At 54.1% G+C, this 25,182-nt stretch overlaps 2 protein-coding genes across 2 annotated transcripts; one reads left to right on the top strand and one right to left on the bottom strand.

The window, feature by feature from the left end:
* Nucleotides 1-654: 654 nt before the first annotated feature.
* On the top strand, nucleotides 655-7,079 carry TRNP1 (TMF1 regulated nuclear protein 1). Its single transcript, XM_025447709.3, has 2 exons — nucleotides 655-1,591; nucleotides 6,304-7,079. Exon 1 carries the CDS (start codon nucleotides 784-786, stop codon nucleotides 1,447-1,449), a length of 666 nt encoding a protein of 221 aa, XP_025303494.1. The 5' UTR covers nucleotides 655-783; the 3' UTR covers nucleotides 1,450-1,591; nucleotides 6,304-7,079.
* Nucleotides 7,080-10,437: 3,358 nt separating this feature from the next.
* On the bottom strand, nucleotides 10,438-18,793 carry TENT5B (terminal nucleotidyltransferase 5B). Its single transcript, XM_025447650.3, has 2 exons — nucleotides 17,400-18,793; nucleotides 10,438-12,344 (listed from the first exon to the last, which is right to left on the bottom strand). The coding sequence occupies exons 1-2, from the start codon at nucleotides 17,661-17,663 to the stop codon at nucleotides 11,325-11,327; spliced, it is 1,284 nt and encodes a 427-aa protein (XP_025303435.1). The 5' UTR covers nucleotides 17,664-18,793; the 3' UTR covers nucleotides 10,438-11,324.
* Nucleotides 18,794-25,182: the final 6,389 nt, after the last annotated feature.

Raw genomic sequence — 25,182 nt, 5'->3', positions numbered from 1 at the left:
TTTGGGAGGAGCAAACAGGAGCAAGGACACAGAAAGAATTTTGCACACCATGGGGCCTGGGGCTCCTTTGTGAAAGCCATGCCAGGCTCAGCGGGTGCGCTGTAGGTTGTTCTGCAAGCCAAGGACTTCCTTGGCGGGGAACCAACAGGGCCAGATCCCCACCAGGACGCCAGCCACTCCTCTACATTTACCTCGCCACTGACCAGGGAGATTAGAGAAGGGGTCCTGGCGAGACTGGTGGTCCAGACCAGGCAGAACGCATTAGGCGGTGCGGTACGGGAAGGAGCACTGCGCAAGGAGTCAAGTCTCCTGAGTTCTAGTCCAGACTCTCACCCGCACACGGTGTGGCCTCAAGAATCCCCGCCCTCGGCCCCACCCTTCGCCGCGAGCGGACTGGAGTCCATGATTTCTAAGCACCAGTTACCAGAGCTTATGCCTCAGGGACCAGAGCAGAGAAGATGCGGTCCTCTTTCACCCCAAATTTTGGGGGAGGTGGATGGGGATCGGATGCCCCAGCAGGGCAGAGCCGGACGTAGGACCAGGGCCCGAGGGGTTTGGGCAGGGTCCTGAGCAGGCGGGGCCGGGGAGGCGGGTTCGGGGATGCCAGTCTCTGATTGGCTGTTCCGCCCATCGCCCCGCCCCGTGCGCTATAAAACTCGCCCGCGGCCGGCGCGGGGGCTGCCGCGGCATCTCTCTCGCGCGCGCGGCGTCGGTCTTCCCCCTCGCGGGGGGCAGCTGGCCAGACCCGCGGACCGACCGCTGCAGGCCGCCGGGGGGCGGGGGATGCCGGGCTGCCGCATCAGCGCCTGCGGCCCGGGGGCCCAGGAAGGGACCGCGGAACCCGGGTCCCCGCCGCCGCCGCCCCGGGAGCTCCTGTCGTCCCCTCAGCCCCCGCCCCCAACTCCGACCTTGACTCCGACCCCTGCTCAGGTCTCGTCGCCGGCCGACGCGGCCCCGGCGGACGGGCAGGAGCTGCAGCGCTGGCGCCAGGGCGCTAACGGGGGCGCCGGGGGCACCGGGCCGGCAGGGGGCGCGGCGGCGGCGGCGGGGGCGGGGGGCCGCGCGCTGGAGCTGGCCGAAGCGCGGCGGCGACTGCTGGAGGTGGAGGGCCGCCGGCGCCTGGTGTCGGAGCTGGAGAGCCGGGTGCTGCAGCTGCACCGCGTCTTCCTGGCGGCCGAGCTGCGCCTCGCGCACCGCGCCGAGAGCCTGGGCCGCCTCAGCGGCGGCGTGGCGCAGGCCGAGCTCTACCTGGCGGCGCACGGCTCGCGCCTCAAGAAGGGCCAGCGCCGCGGCCGCCGCGGCCGCCCGCCCGCGCTGCTCGCCTCGGCCCTGGGCCTGGGTGGCTGCGTGCCCTGGGGCGCCGGGCGCCTGCGGCGGGGCCACGGCCCGGAACCCGACTCGCCCTTCCGCCGCAGCCCGCCCCGCGGCCCCGCCTCCCCCCAGCGCTGACCTCGGCGCCGGGACCCCAGGCCCCCCGACAGGCCGTCGCGGAGGTGCCGACCGACGGATGGACGGCGTCGCCGGCGAGGACGAGCTGACAGACCCCGGGAAGAGACAGTCGGGGGCCGGGGGCCCAGTGAAGGAGGCTGAGGTGCGGTCTCAGCGGCGGGCGCGTCTGAGGGGGCGGGCGGGGCGGCGAGTCCCCCTTCCCTGGGGCCTCTGGAGGCCTCCGGGTCCCCGATGGAGCCGGCCACTTTGTTTCTGCCTCTCCCAGCCCTCCCGGGGAGTGAGGTGGTTGCAGAACGTCCCCATTGTAGAGCTGGATAAACTGAAGATGCTCAGGTTCCGGGAGGGGCTTGCCGGCAAACTTTTTCCCAGTTGGAGCCTGCGGCACTGACGCAGGCCTCCCCCCCCCCCCCGCCCCCAGCCCCCCGCCCGCGTTGCCTTTCCTGGGTCCCTTGTGGCTGTCAGGAGAGTCTTGCCCTTGAGACTGCTGCTTTCTGGAACTGCCCAGCTCCACACCTTGGGGAGGACAGAATAATGAGGTCCCGGGATGGGGTAGGGGTTGGGCCAGCGACGTACCCCCGAGTTCTCTCCCTAAGCCCCTGTTTCCCATTTGAGGGGATGGAATCCCAGAGAAGTTGAGGATTTGTTTCCATCATACTTAGGCCCTTCCACTTCTAGGAGGCAGATCTTTTCTCACGCTCTCAAGCAGTTTTGCCGAGCGTACCTCCTGACGTAGATAACCAGGGTAGGGTGTTTGGTAACTGCCTGACGCTGCACCTGCTCTCCTAGGGGCCCGCTCCTAACCTGTCTCTAAGATGGCTCTGCCAGGAATGGAGCCAGGTTCCATCCTTTAACAGGCCCCAAGGGGGCAGGTATGTCATCTGCTTCTAGAAAGGGGGGCCTTAAAGGGCCAGACCTGAAATGAGATTGACTTCTCTTCCTGTCCACATGCCCTTCAGGAACCACCGGCCCCTACTCGACCCCCTCCCCATCCTCCCAGCCTTAAATGGCCAGGCTGCTGCTTTGCTGCTCATCGGCTGATTGGACTTCAACCTCCCTTTTCCGTCTGTGAAGTGCTTATCCTCACCTCTGGGAAGGGCTGTAGTGAGGTTAACACAGGGCAGAGGTCTTTCTTCTCCCCCACCTCAAGTGATGGAGGAATGCTTTATTTTTTTAAAATCACACCTAGAAACAGGCAGTGCTGTTGCTGGTGGAGCTAGGAGCTACTTTTTAAAGTACTCATTTTATGGAGTGGCAAGGTCACATGTCACGACTGGACAGAACTAGGTCCTAGGCCTGTGTGTGTCCTTCCCATAGTGTCTCCTCCCTGCCCAGGGGCAGGGGCTCCAGAGAGCTGGTGTGCAGCCCGTCTGCTGTGTGACCTAGAACAACTCTGCCTCCTCTTTGGGCCGGTTTCCTCAGTCCCTCTCTGTACACAGCTGTCCTTCCTCATGTCAGGGCTTGGGAATAGGGAAGAGAGGGTAGAATGAGAACTTCAGAGTCACAGGAATCTGGTTTAATCCTAGAGTCTTGAGGGTCAGGTGCATTGTTCTGAAAGGCAGAGCCCCAGGGGCCCTAACCTGAAGTCTCATCAGCACTTCCTCTCTCTCTCCTCAGGTACCAAACTTTAGGGCTGCTTTCTGACAACCAGGCCTTTCCAAACCCATTCTTATAGGGAAGGGAAGTCCAGGAGGCAGTCTCAGGGAGTCTTAGTGTGGGAGCCAGGAGAGCAGTGAGGGTCCCTGGGATCCTCTGGCCTCCGTGGAAAAGTAGAACCTTCTGAAGCTACTTAGTTCATTTGGGGTCTAGAGGCCCAGAGAGGACAAGGACTTCTTGGAGGTGACAGTGAGGAGCTCAAGCTGCAGCACTGGGCTGCAGCCAGCACTGTTCATTTTCTGTGTTGTACAGGAGAGAGGCATTTGGTCCAGAGAAGCTTTTAGCTAATGGTGTAAAGTGCTCTGTGCCATGACGATGTTGCCTTTCTCTGGGATTTATTGGTCATCAGCTTTGTCCCGATTTGGAGGAGGTGGGGAGGGAGGAATTAGAGATGGCTCTTGCTGAGAAAGTGATGCATGTCTGTGGGAGATGGTGATTGGTCCTAGTGTCACAGGCAGCTCTGTCCCCCTCCCCCCTGCCAGATGTCCCACTGCCTCTCACCAAGGGCCTTGGCCCAGGCATACAGTGTTCAGTGACTTGAACTCATGATTCAGTGCTCTGCCCACTATTCCCCAGCCAGCTAATAAAAGCCACTTCCCCACCCCTGTCTGGCCCACCCAACCCCGTCTGGGAGGCTCCATTTTTTCCTCAGTGTAATCAGTCCAGGGGCTCAAGAAGGAACACTGATTCGGAGGGTCTCTGCTTTTAAGGGTTGGTGTCTCCCAGCTCTCCTCGAGGCAACCATCCCTGGTGGTAACTATCCCAGGGGTCCCTCTGGGACTGGGCAATTTGTGTTGTTGGAAGCCTTCACAAATAACTATAGCCTCTGGTCTGGTGACTGACACAGCATCCCCCACCCCCTTCCCAGCTTCTTGAACACTTTAAAAAAATTTTGAGAGAGAGAGAGAGAGAGAGAGACAGAGAGCATGAGCAGAGAGGAGGGGCAGAGGGAGCGGGAGAAGCAGGCTCCCCACTGAGCAGGGATCTCGCTGTGGAGCTCGATTTCAGGGCCCTGGGATCATGACCTGAGCCTGAGCTGAAGGCAGACGCTCAACTGAGCCACCTGGGTGCCCTTCCTCAACACCTTGTTGATGGCCACAGCCCTGGGAATCTTGAGAATATCGATGGCCAGCAGTGAATCTGGGATTTCAGCAAAGGGAGATAAGAACAGGAGCCCTTCTTCAGGCCAGTGCTTAGGGCTGGGAGAAAGTTCAGGGTTCTAATTTAAACTTGCCCCTCCCCTTGGATAAGCCTTTTCCTCTTTTGGAGGGCCCTAACCAAGCGAAGGCGTCTCTGGGCGGCGCCACCAGAGGGCAGTGTGGGGCTGCTTCCCGGGGAGTGGGGGCGTGGCCTGGAGCAAGCTAGGTTCCCCAGGGTCCCCTCCCCCGACCAGCCCCCTCCCGTCACGCAGAGCCTTCCTTCACGCAGGTCTTGGGTTTTAAGGTCTGTCAGAACGAGCGGGTATGGCGGTCATTCGGAGAAGGGGCGTAAGGTTGGGCATGTGGTTGGGCCGGGGCTCGGACCTCAAGAAACAGGTTCACGAGGAAAGACTTTCCTGGAAAAAGGTCGCCCTGGTTGGCAGTCACCGTCTGAGTGAAAGGCTGTAGTCTTTTTCGCTCCTCACAGATTTGTTACACCGATCATTGATCAGAACATCCCATTCTTCAGCCACCTGGGGACCAGGGAGGCTTCCTAGAAACTAGGCTTAAACAACAGGTCATCATGACCAAGGTGCTTCCAAGCCTGTAGTAGGCAGTCTCTAGGAGGCTTCCCTGCCCCCCTATTCCCACCTGCTGGGTCCCTAGAGAAAACCCAATAGCCAGGCTTCTCAGATTAATGAGAGGCTCCCTGCTTTACAGCCCGGGGGAGGAGGCATTTGGGAAAGCTGGGAGATCCCCAGCCTATTTCTTCCTCTACTAGTCCTGGAACTTCCATTAGTCCAAACCCTGGCCAAGTTCCTTGGTTCTGAAATATATTAATCACCTCCACGCTAGGCACTGTGCTGAGCACTTCACACCCTTTATCTCTTATAATCCTCCCAGCTACTCTGCAAAGTAGGGGTTATTATCCTCATGTTCATGGATGAGGAAACTAAGGATCAGGGAGGGCAGATGACTTGCTCAAGGATATAGAGCCTGTAAATAAGAGGTCCTTTAAACATTAGTCTACGTGGCTTTTCATTTATCAGGCTAACAAGGGCTCCATTTGAGGGGGTTTCTGGGCTCTTACTCTTTAAGTCTGAGTACCGTGACCCCTGAACCTCAGATCTGGGAAGGATGTGATGAGATGCTGGGAGGGTGGCAGAAAGTACATCCCCCCCACCCCATCACCACCACCAAGGTCTGGGCACACCCCTAGAAGTTGGCTCCCCACCCTGGTTGTCTGGGCTCGGGGAGGGGGTGAGTCAGGCTGAGTCAGCACACTTTGCTTCAGGCAAGGGCCAGCCAACGATGCTCAGGGCCTGGGCTTGCCTTGGAGGGTTACCTCCTCTCTCTGTACACCTAGTTAGAATGTTGGGTGCCCAGGAGAGCAAACAGCCTGGGATGGCAGAGGAGGAGGATGACAGGCTCCATGGTGGGGGCAGGAAGCGCCCCTAGTTTGGAATAAGACAGATCTGGGGTTCAGTGTTTGCCTGTAATTTCTCAGCTGAAAGACCTAGGGCAAATGACTTCCCAGTTTCATGTGTATGTGTATGTTTTATTGGGGAGCTGGAGAGGAGATAACTCCTGACTATTGAATGGCACATGGTGGAGATTCATAAATGTTTGATAGATCCAATCTACCTAGCCCAGTAGAGGCTGCCAGGACAGAGCCCCCAGGCAGTGTGGGCCTTTGCTTCCCCAGAGCATCGCCATATCAGGAATCCCTGGAACAATCCCCCTTCTCCCCCCACTGTGGGCTCTGGGGAACTCCATAAGGGGAGAGGTGGTGGAGGGGCAGGCTTTTCTTCCCAGGAACATTCCATTCCAGCTGCTCAGACCAGTGGGGATCCCAGCCAAGGACAAGGCCCAAGGGAACCTCTGCTTACCCCAGGAGCCCCCATCCCTTCCAGAGCAGGAGCCAGTGGAGCCCTGTTCCATAATATTGCTCTGTACCTTCTATCCACAATGGTCCCTCTTGACGCAAATGTCGAAGAGTTTGGGTGGGGTTGGGTGGCTGCGGGAAGAAGGTAATTAAAGCTCTTGAAATGATTCTTTCTAGCTCCTCCCAGCTCCTCAGAGCCTCCACTCTATGGATCTGGACTCCTGGATTCTGCTCCTGCTCCTGGGCACCTCCTCCAGGAAGACGTCCCACAACCTTAAACAAATTGATCCCGTATGATCTTGGCACCATCCTCTCATCACAGGGGCCTTGCACTCAACGGCGGCCAGGTGCTCGGTTCTGGGGAAGGTGCCTGTAATCTAAGCCACATTTGACTTTGGCTGACACTGTGTGATTGGAAATGTTACAACAGGTCCTCTGAGTTGCAATCAGATTATTTAAGAAAGCAGCGAACATTTCCAGTGTGAAAATGAAAAGGCTTTCTTTTAAAATAGAGTTGTCATTCTTAAGTCACAGCGCAGCTGGGGTCTCCATTGTGGTCGATGTCATTGCTTCTCACCCTGACAATGCTGGGAGGCCTGTTTGAGGGGAAATATTGGTCTGAGAAATCTGTTTCCCTCCTCCACTGTCCTTGCCCTCTCTGCCTAGGGGTGTGCCTTTGGGCCCCTCAGAAAGATGATCGCTGCTGGCTCCAAGGGGAGGGGCACCTCATTCTCAGGGAGAGGTGGTGGCAACCTAAACATTCAAAACAAAGTTTTGAATGAAAAAAAAAAAGGAGCATATTTATTCAAATATCCTGAAAATATAGGGAAGGGGCGGGGGGCACATTTACTCACATACAACCCAGAACTTGTATTCCGCAAAATGAATGTATATTGAATCAGTCCCCTGATTTATACATTCAGGAAGAATAAATTTCAGTGACGTGAGACAAAGGCATGTGGTTTTGAGGTTGACTTTGCCAAGTGTCCCTACTGCCCTTCCTTTGTGGGTGTCTCTCACGACTCTTTAAGTTGGCAGTTCCTTGAGCAGCTTCGGTTTAGCTTGGGTCAGCAGTCTGGCCCTGTGGACTGGTTTGCAGAGTGCTTTCCCCTTGATCTGGCTCCAGGCTAGGAAGTCTGCCCCAGTTAAGGGTGGGATGAGGAAGCTAGGGGGTGGGGGGTGCATACATGAGACCGTGTCACATGGAGAAGGTGGTGCATATCTGTGATAATGTGACAGCATGAGGATTGGCGGGGGGGGGGGGGGGGTTGTGTGTGACTGTGTTGGTGATGATAGGGACCTGTTTGTGAGTCAGGGCCCCAGCAGCAGATGAGCCACCCTCAAACTGGGAAGAGATTTAAAAAAAATTATTTCCAAACAGGTGGGCTTAAAAAGAGAACAAGGGATGGGTGCAGCTCTCTGGGGCTAGCAAGAGTGGGGAGCCTTTACAGGGAGAAGGAGAAGGCGGAGGGGGAGGGAGGGCACAGGACCAGAGGGGGTAGCTGTGTGGAGGGCACCCCTGACAGGAGCAGTGGTCTTTGACAGAGATGCAGCCAACTATGGCAGCCTGGTGCAGGGGGGTGGGGTGGGGAGAGATAGCAGGCAGACAAAACACCCCATTCTCCTCCTTTCAGTCTCCTGCTGGGGCCTCTCATTGCCTGAACTCAACAGGAAGGTTGAGAACAAGAGAGCCATTGATACACAGTCCACAGAGGGCAGCCTCCCGGGGCTCAAAACATGGAGAAGAGAGGAGAGTGTGGGACTGGAGGGGTCACACATCGTATCACTGCTTGAGGGCATGTCTTCTGTTCCCCAAAGTTCATAGCAGTGCCTCTTTCCCCTTTGAAGCGCTGCCACCCACCACGGTCCATGAGGGGTGATGGGTGGACTGTTGCTGGGCAAGCACTGCAGGGGATTGGGGTGTGGGCTTTCCTCCTGCAGCCTTCCCCTCTCTGGCTCTGGTTCCCAGTTCTTGATTTCCACCTGTCCTGGCATCTTAGATGGCTGCAGGAACTGTCCATGAGCAAATAATGCCAGCCACTGAGTCATTGTTTTTTTCACACCCAGAAACATGGCACCACCCCCAAACACACCCACAGGCACACCTGCTGCCATCATGGGCCTCTGACATGGTCACTGCAAGCTATGGCTGGTGTCATGTACATCAAGAAATTGTACATCTCAGCACACTGCTACACTGCCCTAGTCCTACATAAAATGGTAAGTGCACAGCAGTACAAACTGTCACACACCAAACATGCTCCATCACACGTATGTACAGAAGACACACTGTCTCGCTTATCCACATGAAATCAGTGTAGGAGCAGGAGAGTTCAGGGGTTCACAGCAACAGCTCTGGAGCCAGCCACATTTTGACCTCTGACACCAGCTTCCTTGTCTGTAAAGGTGGAAATAACAATCACTCTTCTCTCAAGGATGAAATGAGAGGTAGTGACCGTGAAGACTTTAGCAGTGCCTGGCCTAGAGGAGAGGCTCCAGAAACAGCAGCTGTTACCAGGAACTCCTGCTCAGGCTCTCCCACATTTCACACCCATGCATGTTGCAGACCAGCAGCGGTGTGCACACATGCCTGAGCAAGGCCGGCCAGACACCCTCAGGCACATGTGTCCTCCCCCAGACACGCCTGCCAGGAGCATGTGCACATTAACAGATTCTCTCTGCCCAGAAGCTCTTTCTCCAGACACCGCATGACTTGCCATCCAGTCTGCCTTTAAGTCTTTGTTTGATTAAATGTCACCCTTTCGATGAGGTCCAACCTGACCTTTAAAAATCAGTACTCCAGCACTTCCAAACCCTTGCCCTACTACATACTTGTAAGCATCATTGACCTTCTCAGACTATATAATTTAGTTTATTTTCTGTAATCTTCATGGGAGTAGGGAATCTTGATCTTTTGTTTATTTTATTTTTTAATTTTTTTTATTTATTTATGATAGTCACACAGAGAGAGAGGCAGAGACACAGGCAGAGGGAGAAGCAGGCTCCATGCACCGGGAGCCTGACGTGGGATTCGATCCTGGGTCTCCAGGATCGCGCCCTGGGCCAAAGGCAGGCGCCAAACCGCTGCGCCACCCAGGGATCCCCAATCTTGATCTTTTGTTTGCTGATGTATTCTGCTCCTACCTGGGTCACTGGCACATGGTGGTCTGAATGCAGTGTCTAAACACATACTGTGGGTGTCTAGCTTTCTTACTAAAACAACCATATCCAGGTGAACCCTACTGCCCACCCCAACAAGCCAAACCTGTGTTCTTACCCGGTGAACACCCCCCTCATGCCCCCATTGGGAGCTGGGAGAAACTTATTCTCTCCCAGGCCCAGAGCTGGGTGGGCACAAATAGGGTGGGATGGCAGGCTGCTTTCAGTTACCAAGCCAAGAAACTCTTTCCACGCAATGTCCTAGCCCTTTCGAGCACTGCAGGGACTCATTGAGCAGGTGAGGTGGCTGGACTCACCCAAGTCACCTGGGGCCTCCTCTGTGGCCTTGTTTTTTTTTTTTTTTTTTTTTTTTTTTTTTTTTTTACCCTGGCTGAAACCATCAAAGCCACCACTTCAGAAACCACTAATGAGGCTGAATATGTTAAGGGCTTTGCAATCCCTGGATCAAAGGGGCTGGGTAAACAGTGGGCAGCGTCCAGGCCAGTGACTGGGTGATGCCCTGAGGGAATAGCTCCCCGAGAGCCTGACAGGGCCCTGGCTGGGTTTGAAAAGGAGAGACCCTGTCCCTCTAGGAGACCTGTTTAGGGCAGGCCAGAGTGTGCCTATCAGTGCTTGGCAGTTAGAGAGGGAGCCAGAGAACTGATGGAACCCCTTTCTCAGGTAGGGAGGCCAAACCTGAGCTCTCATTCTGGAAGATGTTAGAAGACCCCCAGTCTGAAGGGGTCTCCAATTCAAACTCACTCAGCTTGTCTACCAGCCTCCTGAGAAGGAGTAGGGTTGGGTGGGCAGAGCTGGAGTCAAGCAGCCCTAGCCCTGGAGTGTGAGGCCAAATCCAGGGTCATCAGGACTCCAGGGAGGAAATACTGACAAATTTACTCTTTAACAAGAGACTTGCTGAGGCAATTAGCAGGTATAAGTCACATGTTCTAGATGAGAGCTCCTGGCATAGTCCTCCAGCCGGGGCTGGGGTTGAGGGAAGCAAATGCAAACCCTCAGCCACACCCCAGGATTCAGACAACAACCCACCTAAATGTCCCTGCCCACAACACAAGCCAGACACAGACTGGGAGAGGCAGCCAGAGCCCCCACTGCCAGGGAAAGTCCTTCTCCCAGGAGAAATCAGGTGCTAGGTTTAGTGTAGACAATCTTTATTGGCAGGTGTTAAGAGTGCAAAATGGTGACAAATCCAGAGGGATGGTGGGGCATGGTTCCCTTCCTCCAAGTGCAGACCCTGTAACCAGGCCAGTAGGGTGGGAGCACTTGACTGTGGCCATTCTGGGCCCAGCACCCTTTGAAGAACAAGCTTCTAGGCAGAGGGATCCTCACAACACAGACGAAGAGGGCAACAGCCCAGAAGGGGCATGGGCTGTGTCCCACCCCTGGCAGCTTGGCTCTTGCTCACCACAAACCTTGACAGCTTGGGGTAGGGGTGTTTGCAAACTGGGCTAAACTTATCCCTCTGCAAACCCAGGTAGCTGCCTCCTGCCTCAGTTTCCCTCCTCCCAGTGATTAATCAGGTTGGATCGCCAGGCCCTCTTAGGGGCCTGGCTCAATCCAAAGTGAGTAGTTTGTATAACATACCATATTTTAGCTATTGTGTGGGCTGTAGGTCTTCAGAGGCTGCTGGGATCACTATGGGCTGGCTTTACCCAAAAAGACCCTTTCTAGGCCACAGAAATTGACCTAAGATGATGAGCATTGAGGCTATCACCCCAAACAGGTTTTGTCTCCTGAAGGCAATTGACCCCCAAGACAAAGAGCCCCCACACCCCACAGTTATGCTGCTCCAAAGTGGGGTGCAATAACCCAAAGGCCAATCAAGAACCTCAGCTTGGCCTTAAGCCCAGGGGGCCTCACTTGGGGATGAGTGGGGTCCAGTGTGTTCAGTCAAAGGCCCAACCTTGCAGCAGTGCTGGGCCACTCGGCACAGGCTGCCTGTTTCTGGTGGCATCCTCTGCACACTCCTGGAGGCCCTGCTCCATCAGCGTGGGCCCAGTACTTTCTGGCCAGGGTCTGAGTCAGTTACAAGGCAGCCAGGTGGGGTAGGAGTGGGCCCGAGCCAGCAGGGGCTGCACAGGAGTCACATAGTAACTCACGGTGGTGGGCACAACCCCGTCGGGACCCGAGGGGTGCCAGGCCAGGGCGGCCGCTGTGGCCGGGCCCTGCTCAGCCAGCGCCTGGAGCGCCAGGGTGGCGATGAGGTCCAGCGTCTGGCGACGCTCATGGCTCATGAGGCACACGGTGCTCTCATTGACCACGCGGTGTAGCGTCACCAGGCAGGCGTAGCGGCGGGCTGAGTCGGCCCCGCTGAAGTGGGCCTCCAGGTAGCGCTCCAGTGTGCGCTGCTGCTCTACCAGGTCCGGGAAGTCGATGAAGAAGCGGGAGCACATGTAACGTTGCAGGGCACGTACGTCAGTGCTGGGCCTTGGCCTGAAGCCCCGCACCAGGAGGTGGCAGTACTTGAGGAGGCCACCGCCACGAATCTCCTCGGGGCTGCGCGTGGCGATGACACGGTGCCGCAGGTGGTCCAGGGCCTCGGCAAAGTCCCCATACAAGCTCTCGCCTGTCACCGTTGGGTGGAAGGCCTCAGACATGGGGGTGGATGAGCACTGGCCGAACAGCAGCAGGGAGTCCAGGATGATCTGGAAGGAGTCTACACTGAACTCAAACTGGCGCCTGACCGAGTCCACGAACTTGAGCTCCACGTTCTTGCCACTCTTGTTGGACAGCGAGATGAGGCTCCAGCGGTCCGTGTCGGTACACACTTTCACCAGCTTCTGCACGTATGCCTCCTTGAGTGTCAGTGGAGTGATCTTGGCTCGGTTCACACCGGCTGGCAGGAAGTCCAGCAGGCAGGCCAGCACTACCTCCTTGACCAGCTGGAAAGACGCCTCCCCATGCAGGTCCACACGGAACACCAGGTCCAGGTCCTTGTAGCCCAGGCCACTCTCTGGGTGCAGCACATGGCTGGCAGCTGAGCCGTGTAACCGCACCCCATGCACGCGTAGTCCCTGCTCCTCCAGGCTGCTGCGGACCACCTGCCGGAGAGACAGCAGGAGAGAGAGGGGTCAGGATCCTGGGCCCCCCGTAATAAGCACGCCAACATTAACCGCGTTGACCGCTTATCAGCTGTCATGCCTTTAGAAAGTCTTTTGACCCTCTACAGCTTTGATTTCCTAACATGGAGAATGGCTCATTTGGAGCAAAGACTCCGAAAGAACAGCACTAATGATAGCAAACACATATGTAGAATTTACTAAATGCCGGGTCCTGTCTAAGTACTTTATACGTTAGGATATAAACTCGTATAATTCTCACAATTAGTACCTCCCTCAAAGGGTAGGTACTATTATTCCCATTTTACAGATGGAGAAATAGAAGCACAGAGGGGCCAAGTAACTTGCCCAAGGTCACATAGCTGGTGAATTAAACTCAGTTCAGGTCTTAACCACTAGGCTACTCTACCTCTCTAAAGCTACAAGTAAAATACTTCATTTTGTGCCAGGCATGATGCTAACTGCTCAAATGTGTTGGGAATGTAATTGAGATTCACATGCCTTACTACATTAACCCTCATAAAAATCCTGTATTTGGGAATTATTATCTCAATTTACAGATGGGGGACCAGAGGCACAGAGAGGTTAAGAAACACGTCCAAGGTCAGAGAGTAGCCAGGCTGAGCTTGGAGCTCAGGTCAGTTGGATTCTCCAACCCTTTCGTGCTCTTTTGACTATGATATATTCATCTTAACTCATCTTTCCAAGGACTCTGTGAAGCAAACACAGCACTTGTTTTAGAGCCGAGGAACCTGAGGTTTGCAGTGGTGAGACCTCTAAGGTTCGAGTGGGGAGCATATTCGGAAGTGGCGAGGCTGGGGGTGAAAACCCAGACCTTTTCTGCTCTTGGGACGATCATCTCAGGAGGCGCTCAGCGCCCAGCCCAAGTGGGAAGAGATGCAGCAGACCTTGTCTGCTGACACAGGAACGTGACCGGCAAACCTACCAGGCATCTGGAGTCTGTTTCTTTGGCCAGAGGCATCTCTCTGGGCTTAGGACCATGTGGGTAGAAGGAGCTGGGCCTGGACATTCAGTTTTCTCACTAACCCAGGGTGCTTCACACACAGTCCTGAAAGTGACCAAGCAGCATTCCTGCCCTGAGTGATTCTGCAACCCCGCCTTGCTGCCAAGTCAGCGTGCACCACTGGGCTGGGCTGCCCTCCTCGCTTCTCAGGAATTACTGCGAAGAATGCACTTAAGTGCTGAGGAGGCAAGCCGCAGTGGGGCAATCTGAGGCGGGCGGCTCCCTCCAGGAAGGCTTCCGGGAGGAGGATCCCGACTAAGGGAAGGTATTGTGATGGCTACGGGGGTCAGCAACTGGCCATCAGGAACATGCTGAGGAGGAGCTGTGGGGATGGGGGGTGGGAAAGGAATACCAGTTGCCACCTATTGAATACCTGGACCTTCTCACCACAATCTATGGGGGATAGAGCTTTTTTTTTTTTTTTTTTTTTTTTTTTTTTTTAATACCTCGTTTTAAAGATTTTCTTTTTAAGTAATGCCTACACCCCACATGGGGCTCGAACTCACAACCCTGAGATCAAGAGTTACATGCTCCACTAACTGAGCCAGCCTGGCGCCCCTATTGGGGACAGCTCTTTATGATCTCCGAGTTATAGATGGGGAAACCAAGGCTCACAGGAGCATAGTCATCTGCCCAAGATCATGTAGAGGTGCCTTCAAATCCAGGTGGGGCGGACTCTCCTTCCATCACATTGCCATCCCAGGGTTTAGGAGTAGAGACCAGAAACTAGGGTTCTAATCCTCCCTCACTTTCAAAATTTCAAAGAGGTGACCCTCCAGTCACTGCAGCCCAGAGGCAAGGCAGTTAGGAAAGGGAGATGCCTTGGCCAGACAGGCTGGAGAAGCTGGAGGTCAGGGGCCAGTTGCCACAGTCCGGCCTGTGGGACTTGTAACCCACACTCGGGCAGCTGGCAGCTGCGCCCATGCAGGCCAAAGAGAGCAGACCAGCCCCCTCCCCGGGTCCCAGTAGAGCTGACTGAGCCTTACTCAATGCCAGCTCCTGCTCCCAGGCTGATGCTCACCCCAGGGCATGGCATCTGGCCTGGTGAGTAGGTAGCAGTATCCTCGTTAAATCGCCTACGTCAGGCCATGGGGCCGGCTGTGTCAGCCAGCCTGCAGCTGGTGTCTCCCTCCCAGGTGTGACTACAGCCAGCTTGGCAGGCGGACCCCAGATACCGCCACCACTCCCAAAGACTGCAGGGCAGCTTGGAGCCTCCTGAATCAGACTTTCTAGCCGTGGAGAGGGCCATGGCTGCACCCTCCTTTCCCCTGTGCCAAGGGCCTCCCCAGAAACTCTGTTCCTGGGTCATTGCCAAGACCTGCAGGGGGCTATAGGTGCTGTCCACCAGCAGGCTTACAAAACTCAAATCTGGAGCTGCCTGATGCAGGCCCTCTGGCTGCAGCTAGAGAGATCTGAATGTCTAATTCAATTCCCTGGGCCCATAGAGGGCAAAGGACTTATCCAAGGTCACACAGCCAAGAAGTGTGGCTGAGCTCAATTAGAACCAGGCATCCCAGAGCTGTACGCGGGGGGGGGGGGGGGGGGGGGGGGGGTCCGACACGATGACTCCTACAGGAGAATGAATCCCTCTAGCTCAGGTATATGCAAGAATAGCATCTCTAGCTGCTCAGATTGCTGCTGTAGGCTAGGTCTTGTGGGGAGACAGAGGGAGAAAGGTTCTAATTCTTGAACCATGGACAACCAGCCTCCCCCACTACACATAGCTAACATCCCTCCCTTTATCACCAGCACCCCCACCTCCACACAGCCAGCATGATGACCCTCATCCCCATATACACCAAGCACCATTGTCCATGCCCCATGCACACCCAGGACCACCTCTGCCCCACCACACACACACACACACACACACACACACACACACACACAACACAGTTTGTGAAGCTGCCAGCTGTAGATTCCCACCCGCAGATGGACTTTCTTCCCTGTGGGTGCAAGTGTATAGGCCAGGTGAAGGTACCTGTTCTGTTTGGATCTTGGAACCTGAAAGGGTGTGCCAGAGTAGTTCAACTCATCAGTGTTGACCAGATGGGGACACTGGGCCCAGCAAAGGGAACGGAGAATAGTCCAGGCCCTGAAGCCAGATGTCCAACCTCCCAGGCCAGCTCTGAAGCCTCCCCTGCCTCTCTCCACCACAGCCAGCAGCTCCCTGCTCTGGGACATCTTTGACCGTAGTCCGGGAGAATACTGTTCTCAAGGGAGGACCTTGAGGGCAGAGAGGTGGGGTCCCAGGCACATCTGTAGCTCTGGTGTCCAGAATAGGGCTTGACACAGAGTGGACACCAGTAAAGGCAGTTTGGCAGGGACTTCCCCTCCAGAGCACCCTTTGTCCCTGCAGAGGGGAGTTTCCACACTGGACTCCTCCTTCCCCTGTGTCTGGGACAGCAGTCCTGGAGATACAGCAGCTGGGGCCCCAAGGCTGACCTGAGTGTCCTGGGGAGAAAAGCTTCAACTGGTTTCCTAATTACCCCATGACAGCAGGGCAGCTACTGAGGAATGCCTCAGTGAGCACCACTGGGGCTGCAGGTGAGTCAGCCCTGGGGAATCTGCCCCCACCCCCTCCCATTCCCTGGGAGGGAGGGCGAGGTAATCCCCTAGCAGGCACCCTTCCTCCTCAATGGAGGCTGAGATGGTAGGAGGCAGGGGAATGGCCTGCTTCACTTGCTTCTGTGGACAACTCCCGAGAAAGAAAGTCCATCTACTGGCAGGAATACACAGGAATTATGGCTGGATTTTCTGGTTTCTATCAGAAGACTTTCCTAAGACTTAGAAGTTGAGCCTTAGAAGGAACTGAGGATGGAGTAGGAAACACTGAACCTGCCAGCAGGTGGCTCCCAGGAAGACCCACGATTCTTTAGGTTTGATTTTCACCTCTTTAGGTAATCTTAGGCAGCTCTCTGCCCCTTTTGGAACCTCAGCTTCCCCAGCCAGAAAATGGATACAATAATTACCATATTATGGCATTTCAGAGTATGACAGCACCTAGGTTATACAGATGAAAGAGCAATTTTAGGGGTGCTAAAAGTTAGGTAAATGGGAAAAGGAGTCCAAAAAAGGGGAGAGGGCTATCAGAATTCTCTTTTCCTGCTCTTCAGGAGGCACTAGGGCCAGCCTTCATTTCCAATTTTGGGGAAGGAGAGAACCACCTAAACTGGACACCTCCAGCATGCAGGCACCAGATCTGGCTTGGTGCTTAGTTAATCCCCTCCTGCCACAACTCGAGCTGAGAGGGAGTCCTTATTGGAATTTCTTGGCTTTTGGGAAGCCTGGGTGGCTCAGTGGTTGAGCATCTGCCTTTGGCTCAGCGCATGATCCGGAAGGCCCTGAATCGAGTCCCGCATCGGGCTCCCTGCATTGAACCTGCTTCTCCCTCTGCCTCTTTCTGTCTCTTATGAATAAATAAAATCTAAAAAAAAAAAAAAAAAAAAAAAAAAGGAATTTCTTGGCTTTTCCACTTAGCTACGGAGCTCTTGAGCCAAGGGCTGTGGGAGAACAGGACAAAGTCTGCCCCTAGGACCTTGAGAGAGGGAATGGGTGTGTGTGTGTGGGTGGGTGAAGCCCAACTATGAAGATTTGGAGATGAAAAAAAAAAAACACCCAACAACTATTTTAACCCAAGCATGCACACCTACCCATCCAGGGCTCCCTGGTATCTTATTTCTTAGCAGCCAGGGCTGTTCTCTCGCCGCCGCCGCTACCCCCACCCCCACCCCCAGCACAGCCAAGTCCCTCCCCACTCTCCTCCCATTTCCTAGCTAGGGCCAGGGTGAATGGTTCCAGAGGAATCGGGCTCTCCAGAGGCGGGGGAAGGGAAAGCTAAGTGGGGAGGGCGCATGGTCTGCTATCCATGCTCGGGGAGATCGTTACAATCCCTGTCCCTCTCTAAGCCTCATTTTCCCTAGCAGTCCAGAGAACAGGACAGACTCTGGGTGCCTCCCGGCACGACAGCCTCAGGTCGGAGATAGGATACCCCGCGCCCAGGGCCCTCTCACCTGCACAATCTGCCGGGGCTGCACGCTCAGAGTGGGGAAGTTGCCGCGCCCGTGAATGGGAATGGGTTCGCTCAGGAGCGCGTCCAGTCGCTTCACCTGTGGCCAGCCCAGCCCACTCAGGTGCCGTCCGAGGGAGGCCGAGGAGGCCTCCGGGTCGGGGCCGCCGCCTGCCGGGGCGGCCGTGGCCACCGCCGAGGCCGCAGCCGTCCCCACCTGCGCGGCTGCCTGGTCCCGGCTCTCAGCTCCACTCTCCGACGGCATCATTAGCCCAGCCCCGGGGCCCCGACGGCAGAAACCGGGGGGTGGGGGGTGACCAAGGGGAGACGGGCGGGGAGAGCGCCTGGGCCAAGGCGAGGGGCGCGGCTGCAGGGACCGGGTGGCAGCGACGGCGAGGCAAACTCGGGGCACACCTCCGACGGCGACGACCAACCGACCCTAGAGCCCGTAGCCAGGGGCCCAGCGGACTCTTATAGGCCGCGGGCGACATGCCCATTGGTCCAGACAGCTGTCACACAGCGGGAGCGCCCCGCCTCCCGGCGGCCCTGCCATTGGTCAGCGGAGCTTTACACGTGAGTCACTAGTCGCCAGGGAGATTCCGATTGGCTGGATGGCACGCCCCTGCCCCGCCCTCCTGCTCCGGCTGAATTCCCTCCTTTGGTCCTTAAAGAACTTCGGTTCTGCGTGATTGGCCCGGGCTGCGGCCGACCTAGACTTAAAGGGACGGCGCCCTCCAGGGGCAGGAGGGAGGGAGGTGACCTGGGGAGTTCGGAGCGGAGTTGGACCACGAAGAAGTTCCAGGGTTCTTTCTGGCGCTGGAAGGAATTTAGAAATCGCCTGGCCTGGTCCTGGTCACCTGTTCTTTCCAGAAGCCCAGAGAGACCGTGCTGCTCGTTCAGCTCCACACGGCGCTCCTCCCGCTTTCAGTGTGGCGGAAAGGTGACAAACTGTCTACCGAGGTCGAGGCTATTTAACGCGCTCCTGATTGGCCCACAGCCTGACCTGCGTCTAAGTTCCTACTGAGGGGAGGGCAGACCTGTTCAGAGAGGGGGCGTGACTCCCTCAGGTTACACAGCAGACGAGTCGGGGCCCGGGTGCTGAACCTGGGCTCTAGAATCTGCGGCGCATGCTCTTTCCGTTACATTTGTGCAGACGCAGGGCCTTTAAAGGGCTGGAGGATAGAGGGCAGCTGGAAGTAGGGAGCTGGTTTTCCTGACCCAGCGTCCTGGGCTCCTCGGCAACCCCTTCTGGTGGGGGTTTCCTGAGCAGCTGGTGGAAGTCTTTCCTGCCAGCTTTTTCTCAGCCTTAGCAGGTCCTGTGTGCCCCCAGGCAAGTCACTCACCGCTCTGAGCCAGTTTCCTTTTCTGTCCCAGAGAAGATGTTCAATAAATATTTTAAAATTTTTGATTTGATTATTCATAGTCGGCGAAAACGTTTTCCAATGTTCTATTGAAATGATATGCTTACATGTTTTTCTTTCCCACTTTACAGAGTCTAGAGGGATGCGGCTCAGTGTTACTTTTGAATTCACTTTTTCTTCTGATTTTCAATATGTGTACCTGGGGCAGAATTTCAGAAATTGAGTCTGCTTGATGTATCACTACAATATTTTCTTTTAGATGATTATTATTATTATTATTATTATTTTTACCCATCTTTATTTTTAATTTTTTATTATTTTTAAAGATTTTACTTATTTATTCACAAGAGATACACACAGAGAGAGAGGCAGAGACACAGGCAGAGGGAGAAGCAGGCTCCATGCAAGGATCCCGACGTGGGACTCGATCCCGGGACTCCAGGATCACGCCCTGGGCCAAAGGCAGGCGCTAAACTACTGAGCCACCCAGGGATCCCCTATTTTAGATTAAATATCATTCTTCTAACACTGTCCGGTTCTGTAAGGCAGGCGGAGTGAGGAGTGAGATTCCCGATGTATAGAAGAGGAAACCGGGACCTACACACGGTAAACTACATTCCAGGGTCACCAGCTTGTCTCCGACAGATCTGGACGTAGAACCCTGACCCTCAGACTAGAGCGATCACGTCCTCTTTCTGAAGGCCAGCCCCAGCAAGATCCTGCCTATGGCCCCTCCCTCCATTCCGTCTGGGATCAGGGGCTTCCTTTGGCCCCCCGGGAAGGGGAACTGCTGCTTGCTCCCCAGCTCGGCTGTGTGACTATGGGCAAGTCTCAGGTGCTGTTCTCACTGAAGTTGCTTGCTATTTTGTTTTACGTTCTTTTGAAAGAGAAAACGTACATGAGAAACCTCTTTTGCTGAGCCAAGAGTCTCCAAACCCTTGCCCTACCACCCCCATGCCCCAGCAGGGGAAGTAAAAGAAAGGAAACTAACATTTACCGAGGACCTACTAGGTACCAAGTCACTTTACATACACGACCTCTAATTTCTAAAAATACGCCTCAAGATGTGGGATCATTATCCTCAATTTACAGATGAAGAAACCAATGCTTAGGTCAAGTGACGTGGTCATACAACCACTAATTGGCAGGGTGGGACTTGAATCCAAGTCTCCTGACTCCAGAGCCCTATTTTCCAATTGCTCCTCATGGAAGAGTTGGCACGGATCGCAGTATTGTGCTTGGCACAGCCTTGGTACCACCCTCAAGATGTATCCATTCATTCATTCATCAACCAACACATATATACTAAGCACCCAGTAGGTGCTGGGCTAGGCCCTGAGATGTGATAGGCAAGGTCCCTGCCCTAGAACTGACATTCTGGTATAGAAAGACAATACTTAAGTAAAGAAATAAATAAGACATTTTAGAGAGTGCTAAGAAGAAAATAAAACGGTATGGGAGAGAGAGAGAACTGAAGAGACTGATGTCCTTTGTTGGTGTGATCACAGATCCTGCCCAAGGAGGTTACATTTCTACTGCAACTGCTGAATCTGCTTCTACCTATCTCCTTGTGCTTGTCCCCAGATAGCCAGGGCAGCAGAGAAGGTGCCAGCCACACATTCCTACAACCCTGAAGCCCTGAGCTGGGGGGAATGAGGAGGGGGTTTTTGACAATCCTTTTGTTCACTCTCTTCCCACTTTATATATGAGTAAACTGGGGTACAGGAAGCCAGAGGGAATTTGCCCAGGGAGACTGGCTAGGGCTGGAACTACACAGGGGTAGGCGCCCTGGGGGCGGGGCCTGGTGCTGTGCCCACTCCGCAGGCTTGAATCAAGTTCTCTAAGAAAGGAAACTTAGAGATCTCTTTTCCTGTCACCTTCCTGCTGCCTGGGCTAGGAAGAGCAATTAGCAAATTCATGCGCTGTGAATCACCCTTCTGTTGACACTTCTATTCCAAAGCTAATCGGTCCAATCTTTGCTGGATCATAGTACCTGAACATCACTGCCCTGAGAGTGTGGGTGATCTGGGAATGTAGGAAGAAGGAGAGGGAAGGCGAGAGAGCAGGGGTATACTCCGGAGGGTTTTCACCTTCACCAAGACCAACTTATAATTGTCCTAGTGAGAGCACCTGGGTGGCTCAGTCGGTTAAGCATCTGCCTTTGGCTCAGGTTATGATCCCAGGGTCCTGGGATCGAGCCCCACGTTGGGCTCTCTGCTCCACAAGGAGCCTGCTTCTCCCTCTCCCTCTGCCACTCCCCCTGTTTGTGCTCTGTCAAAAAATTGTCCTCGTGAATGGAGGGAATCAATGACTGGGGTACCTTCCGAAGAGTTCATCTGGCTTTCAAATGTTATATATGAGCCTTTTCCCTCCCATACATACTTCCCATCCCAATCCTGACTCTGATTTTAGGGGGAAATGTACTCTCTGTGATAACTGAGTTGTAGTGACATAGGTAAGTCACTTTCCCTTTCTGGGCCTCAGTTTCCTATTCTGTAAAATGGCAGCAAAGTAGGAGTCAGGTTTTTCCACTCACCTGTGATTTGAAGTGATGGGAAGGAGAAGGGGTCCTGCGGGGAGTGCTGGCCTCCACACTGGTCCCTCCTCTGCTCTGGGACCGCAGACAAGAGCATTCTGGGATCTGCCCACATGACTGAGCACTCTGTGCCTGGAACCACACGAGGCAACTTCCATAGTTTCCTATTCAATTTTCAGAATACAATCTTTTTTACTTTTTAAGATTTTATTTCTTTCTTTAGAGAGAGAGCGAGTGTGGGCAGGGGGAGGGTCAGAGGAGAGAGAGAATCTCCAGCAGACTCCCATGCTGAGCACAGAGCTGACCTGGGGCTTGATCTCACAACCCTGAGATCATGATTTGAGCTGATATCAAGGGTTAGATGCTTAACCGGCTGAGCCACACAGGCACTCCCAGAACACACAAATTTTGACAGAGGAGTGCTCTCTCACTTTATGTGAGAGGAAATTAAGGCTCAGAGAAACCAGTTAATTTGTGCAGGGCCCCACAGCTGGAAGGACAGGCTTCACACCCAGGTCTGGCTGAGCCCAAGGCCCATGCCCTACCCAGGGCCCTGCTCTGAGGATGGCTTGGTTTTTTCGGTTGCACAGAGATGGTCCTCCCCTCTGGAGAATCACCTGTCCTCTCATCTACGGTTCTTGTCCTCCACCGTGCCTCAGCCTCTCACGGCCGAGGTACTTTTCTCGACCTTGCCAGTGCCCCGTAAACTTTCAATAGCAAGTGTCTCATCCTCCTAACACCACCTCCTGTCTTTCTTGCTCACTACCTCTAGAACCCTGGCTGCACTGGGTCCTGACTCCCCAGACCCTTCAATCCATTGATCCTCCCACCTTTCCCCCCACTGTTTCTTGCCTCCTTAACCAGCTTTGATCCCATGGACCATCATTATAATTACTTCCTCGCACACACCCTCACCCCCCTTGCTCCTCTCACGTTAAACTGCACTCATCTGGCAAAACCACACCCTGGTTAATCCAGCTGTGGGTTTGTACCCTACAGTTGACTGAAGCTGGAGAAAGACACACGGCCCTGCTGACAGGTCTCACTCATCTGGTCACGGCCTTCATCCTCTCTAGGGGGCCCTTAGCACCAGCTGGCAGGCCTACCGTGTGACCTGGTGTTTTCGTTCCCCTGCGGTCCTAGAAACAATTCCATACCTCTCCTTCTCCCTAGAGACAGTTCCATGCCTCTCCTCCTCACCTCCATCGTGGACAGCTCCTCCCTCACTCCCTCTCAGTGGAAGACTTTGCTTCCTACATTTTCCTGAGAAAATAGAAGCAATCAAAGGAGAATTTCCAGAGACTCTCAATGCCTACCCAATCACTGGGTCTGTGCCTCATTTTTAGCTTCCCTCCTGCTGCCTCAGGGGGAACCCTGCTTGTTCCTCCCTGCAGCTACTCCTCTGCTTCTACACCAGACCACCTGCCTTTCACCTGCTTAAGGACTTCACTCTGGCGACTTCCCCTTCTCTACTGGATCATTCCTATTAAAACATAATTCCTTGCATCTAAAAAACATAAAACAAAAACCAAAGCCCAAGAAACAAAAATCACATCGCTAAGTCCAATCATCAATGTCTTTTAGTAATAGCTTCATTGAGATACAATTTGCATAGCAAACACTTCACCCATATAAAGTATACAACTTAGTGGATTTTTGTGCACTCACAGTTGTTCAACCAGTACCACTCAATTTTAGAACATTTTAATTACTCCTAAAAGAAACCCTGTACCTTTACCGTCTGTACTTGTATGTTTATCATCTTTTCAAACTTCACACATCCAGAGATAAATTCTTGAGCTGAACTGCTCCTCTTGCAGCACATGGCGATTTCCAGTTCTTGGGCTGAAAATCTGAAACACCCCCTCCCCTTTTGTTAAAAATATTTTATTTATTTATTCATGAGAGACACAGAGAGAGAGAGAGAGGCAGAGACACAGGCAGAGGGAGAAGCAGGCTCCATGCAGGGAGCCCGATGTGGGACTGGATCCCGGGTCTCCAGGATCAAGCCCTGGGCTGAAGGCGGCGCTAAACTGCTGAACCACCTGAGCTGCCCTGAAACCCCCTTTTTTTTTTTTTTTTTACTCCTTTTTTCTCTCACATCCCACATCAAGTGTGTCAGGAAGTCCAGTTGGCTTCACCTTCAGAATACAGACAGAATTCCAGCCCATCTCACTCTGGCTGCAACTTTCCGCGTCCTCATGGCCATCGCCCTTCTGCTGGGTTAGCCTCCCTACGCCCCTCTACTATTGCACTGGTCTCCCACAGTCTGTTTTCAACCCCGCAGCCTGAGTGATCCTTTTATTTTTAAAAAAATTTTCCCCAAAGGTCTAACCCACTTATTTATTTTAGAGAGAGAGAACATGTGAGCAAGGGGGGGGGGCAGAGGGGTGGCGGTAGGAGCAGAGGGAGAGGGAGAAGCAGACTCCAGAATGGAGTGCCATGTGGGGTCGGACCCCATGACCTTGAGATTAGGACTTGAGCTGAAATTGTGAGTCAGATGCTTAACTGACTGAGCTTCCCATGAGCCCCAGAGCATGCCATTTTAATGCCTCCATCTCACTTGGAAGAAAGCCAAAGTCCCTCCAATCACAACGCTCTACAGGACACCCTCAACTTCGTCTCCTCCTCTCCCCTCATTCCTCTGTTGTGGGTGCACCGGGCTCCTGAATGTTCCTGTCCCACCTCAGGGCCTTTCTGATTGCTCTAGCACCTGTGCAGACTCACTCTGGAGAGCCACCTGGCTTCTCCCCTGTTCCTCCAGGTTCCTTTCCTCACTGCAGCCTCGCTCACTAACCAATGAGCATGGCCACCTCCCACCCCAGCTGTCCTCTTCTCTGCTTTAGGGTTTCCACTGCCCCCAACACCATCTGCACATCACGCTGCATTTTTACTTATTTTATTTGTTTATTTGTTTGTTTGTTTATTACTCTTTTCCCTGTTGGAACAGAAGCTCCAGGAGGGCAGAGAGTTTGCTTGTTTAGTTTTCTGTTTACTTCAGCTCCTGGAACTGTGTTGCGAGTTATTCAGCACTCAATAAATCTTCATGGAATGAGTGAAGGGGTGCTTGAGGAAAGAAGGAAGGAGCACTCTTCTAGAAGCAGATCTTGCAGGGCGTGGTGCATCATGGCCACAGCCAGAGCTGTGGGTCCTCCCCAAGGTCACTGAAAGTTGGTTCCCGTTTTCCAGCCAAGGAAGCCTGCTCTAATGGGAGCCAAAAACTTGAATTGTAACTTGGGCATAAAAGACCCAGCGTGAAAAAAAAAAAAACGGTGTGTGAGTGGTGGCTGGCATGTAGTCAGCACTCAATGAATGATTGCTCCTCCCAGAAACAGTGCTAATTTGCTAAATGGGAGCAAGGTTCGGACAGGTGTTTTTTTTTTTTGGGGGGGGGTGTCAAGGAGAAAGGAAGAAGGGTGAGACCATAGATGAGGACGAGGCTCTAGAGGAGAACCAGGAAGACTGGGGGCTGGATCCTGAAGGACAGGAAGAGGCACCAGAAGGCAGAGGTGCGAGCACGGCACCCTGGGACTTCTCTTCCCTCAGGTTCCAGGCTGCTCACAGAGTCCCTCCCTGTCCCCAAGTTCATTGGAGTCTGAGTAGTGACAATGACTGATGATTAATTATGCCCATTTCATGGGTAAGGAAACAGACTCAGGAAAAGAGTGATATGAGTCTGTCTCATCTCCTCTGCTAGAGGAGGAGCTTCTCAGGTTCAAGGGCTCCTTGTTCCCATTTCTGTCTTGTCAGGACTGATGTTGCTGACAAACAGGAATGAGTTCTCATCAGTGGGTTCCCAGCCCCAGCAGACCCCATGCTCCTTTTTATAACAACTATTCTGCAGTACCTCTTTCCTGTAATGGAATACAATTCATAGGTGATATATCCTA

The sequence above is a fragment of the Canis lupus genome, chromosome 2 (assembly GCF_003254725.2).
Source record: "Canis lupus dingo isolate Sandy chromosome 2, ASM325472v2, whole genome shotgun sequence".
Classification (NCBI taxonomy): Eukaryota; Metazoa; Chordata; class Mammalia; order Carnivora; family Canidae; genus Canis; species Canis lupus.
The sequence above is the reverse complement of the archived record's forward strand: the minus strand, read 5'-3'. Positions and strand labels throughout refer to the sequence as shown.

Coding starts and splice junctions, on each gene's coding strand:
- TRNP1 (XM_025447709.3), top strand. CDS start 784: ATGCCGGGCTGCCGCATCAGCGCCTGCGGCCCGGGGGCCCAGGAAGGG.
- TENT5B (XM_025447650.3), bottom strand. CDS start 17,663: ATGATGCCGTCGGAGAGTGGAGCTGAGAGCCGGGACCAGGCAGCCGCG. Junction 12,345..17,399: donor AGCCCCGGCAGATTGTGCAG/GTGAGAGGGCCC, acceptor TCTCTCCGGCAG/GTGGTCCGCAGCAGCCTGGA.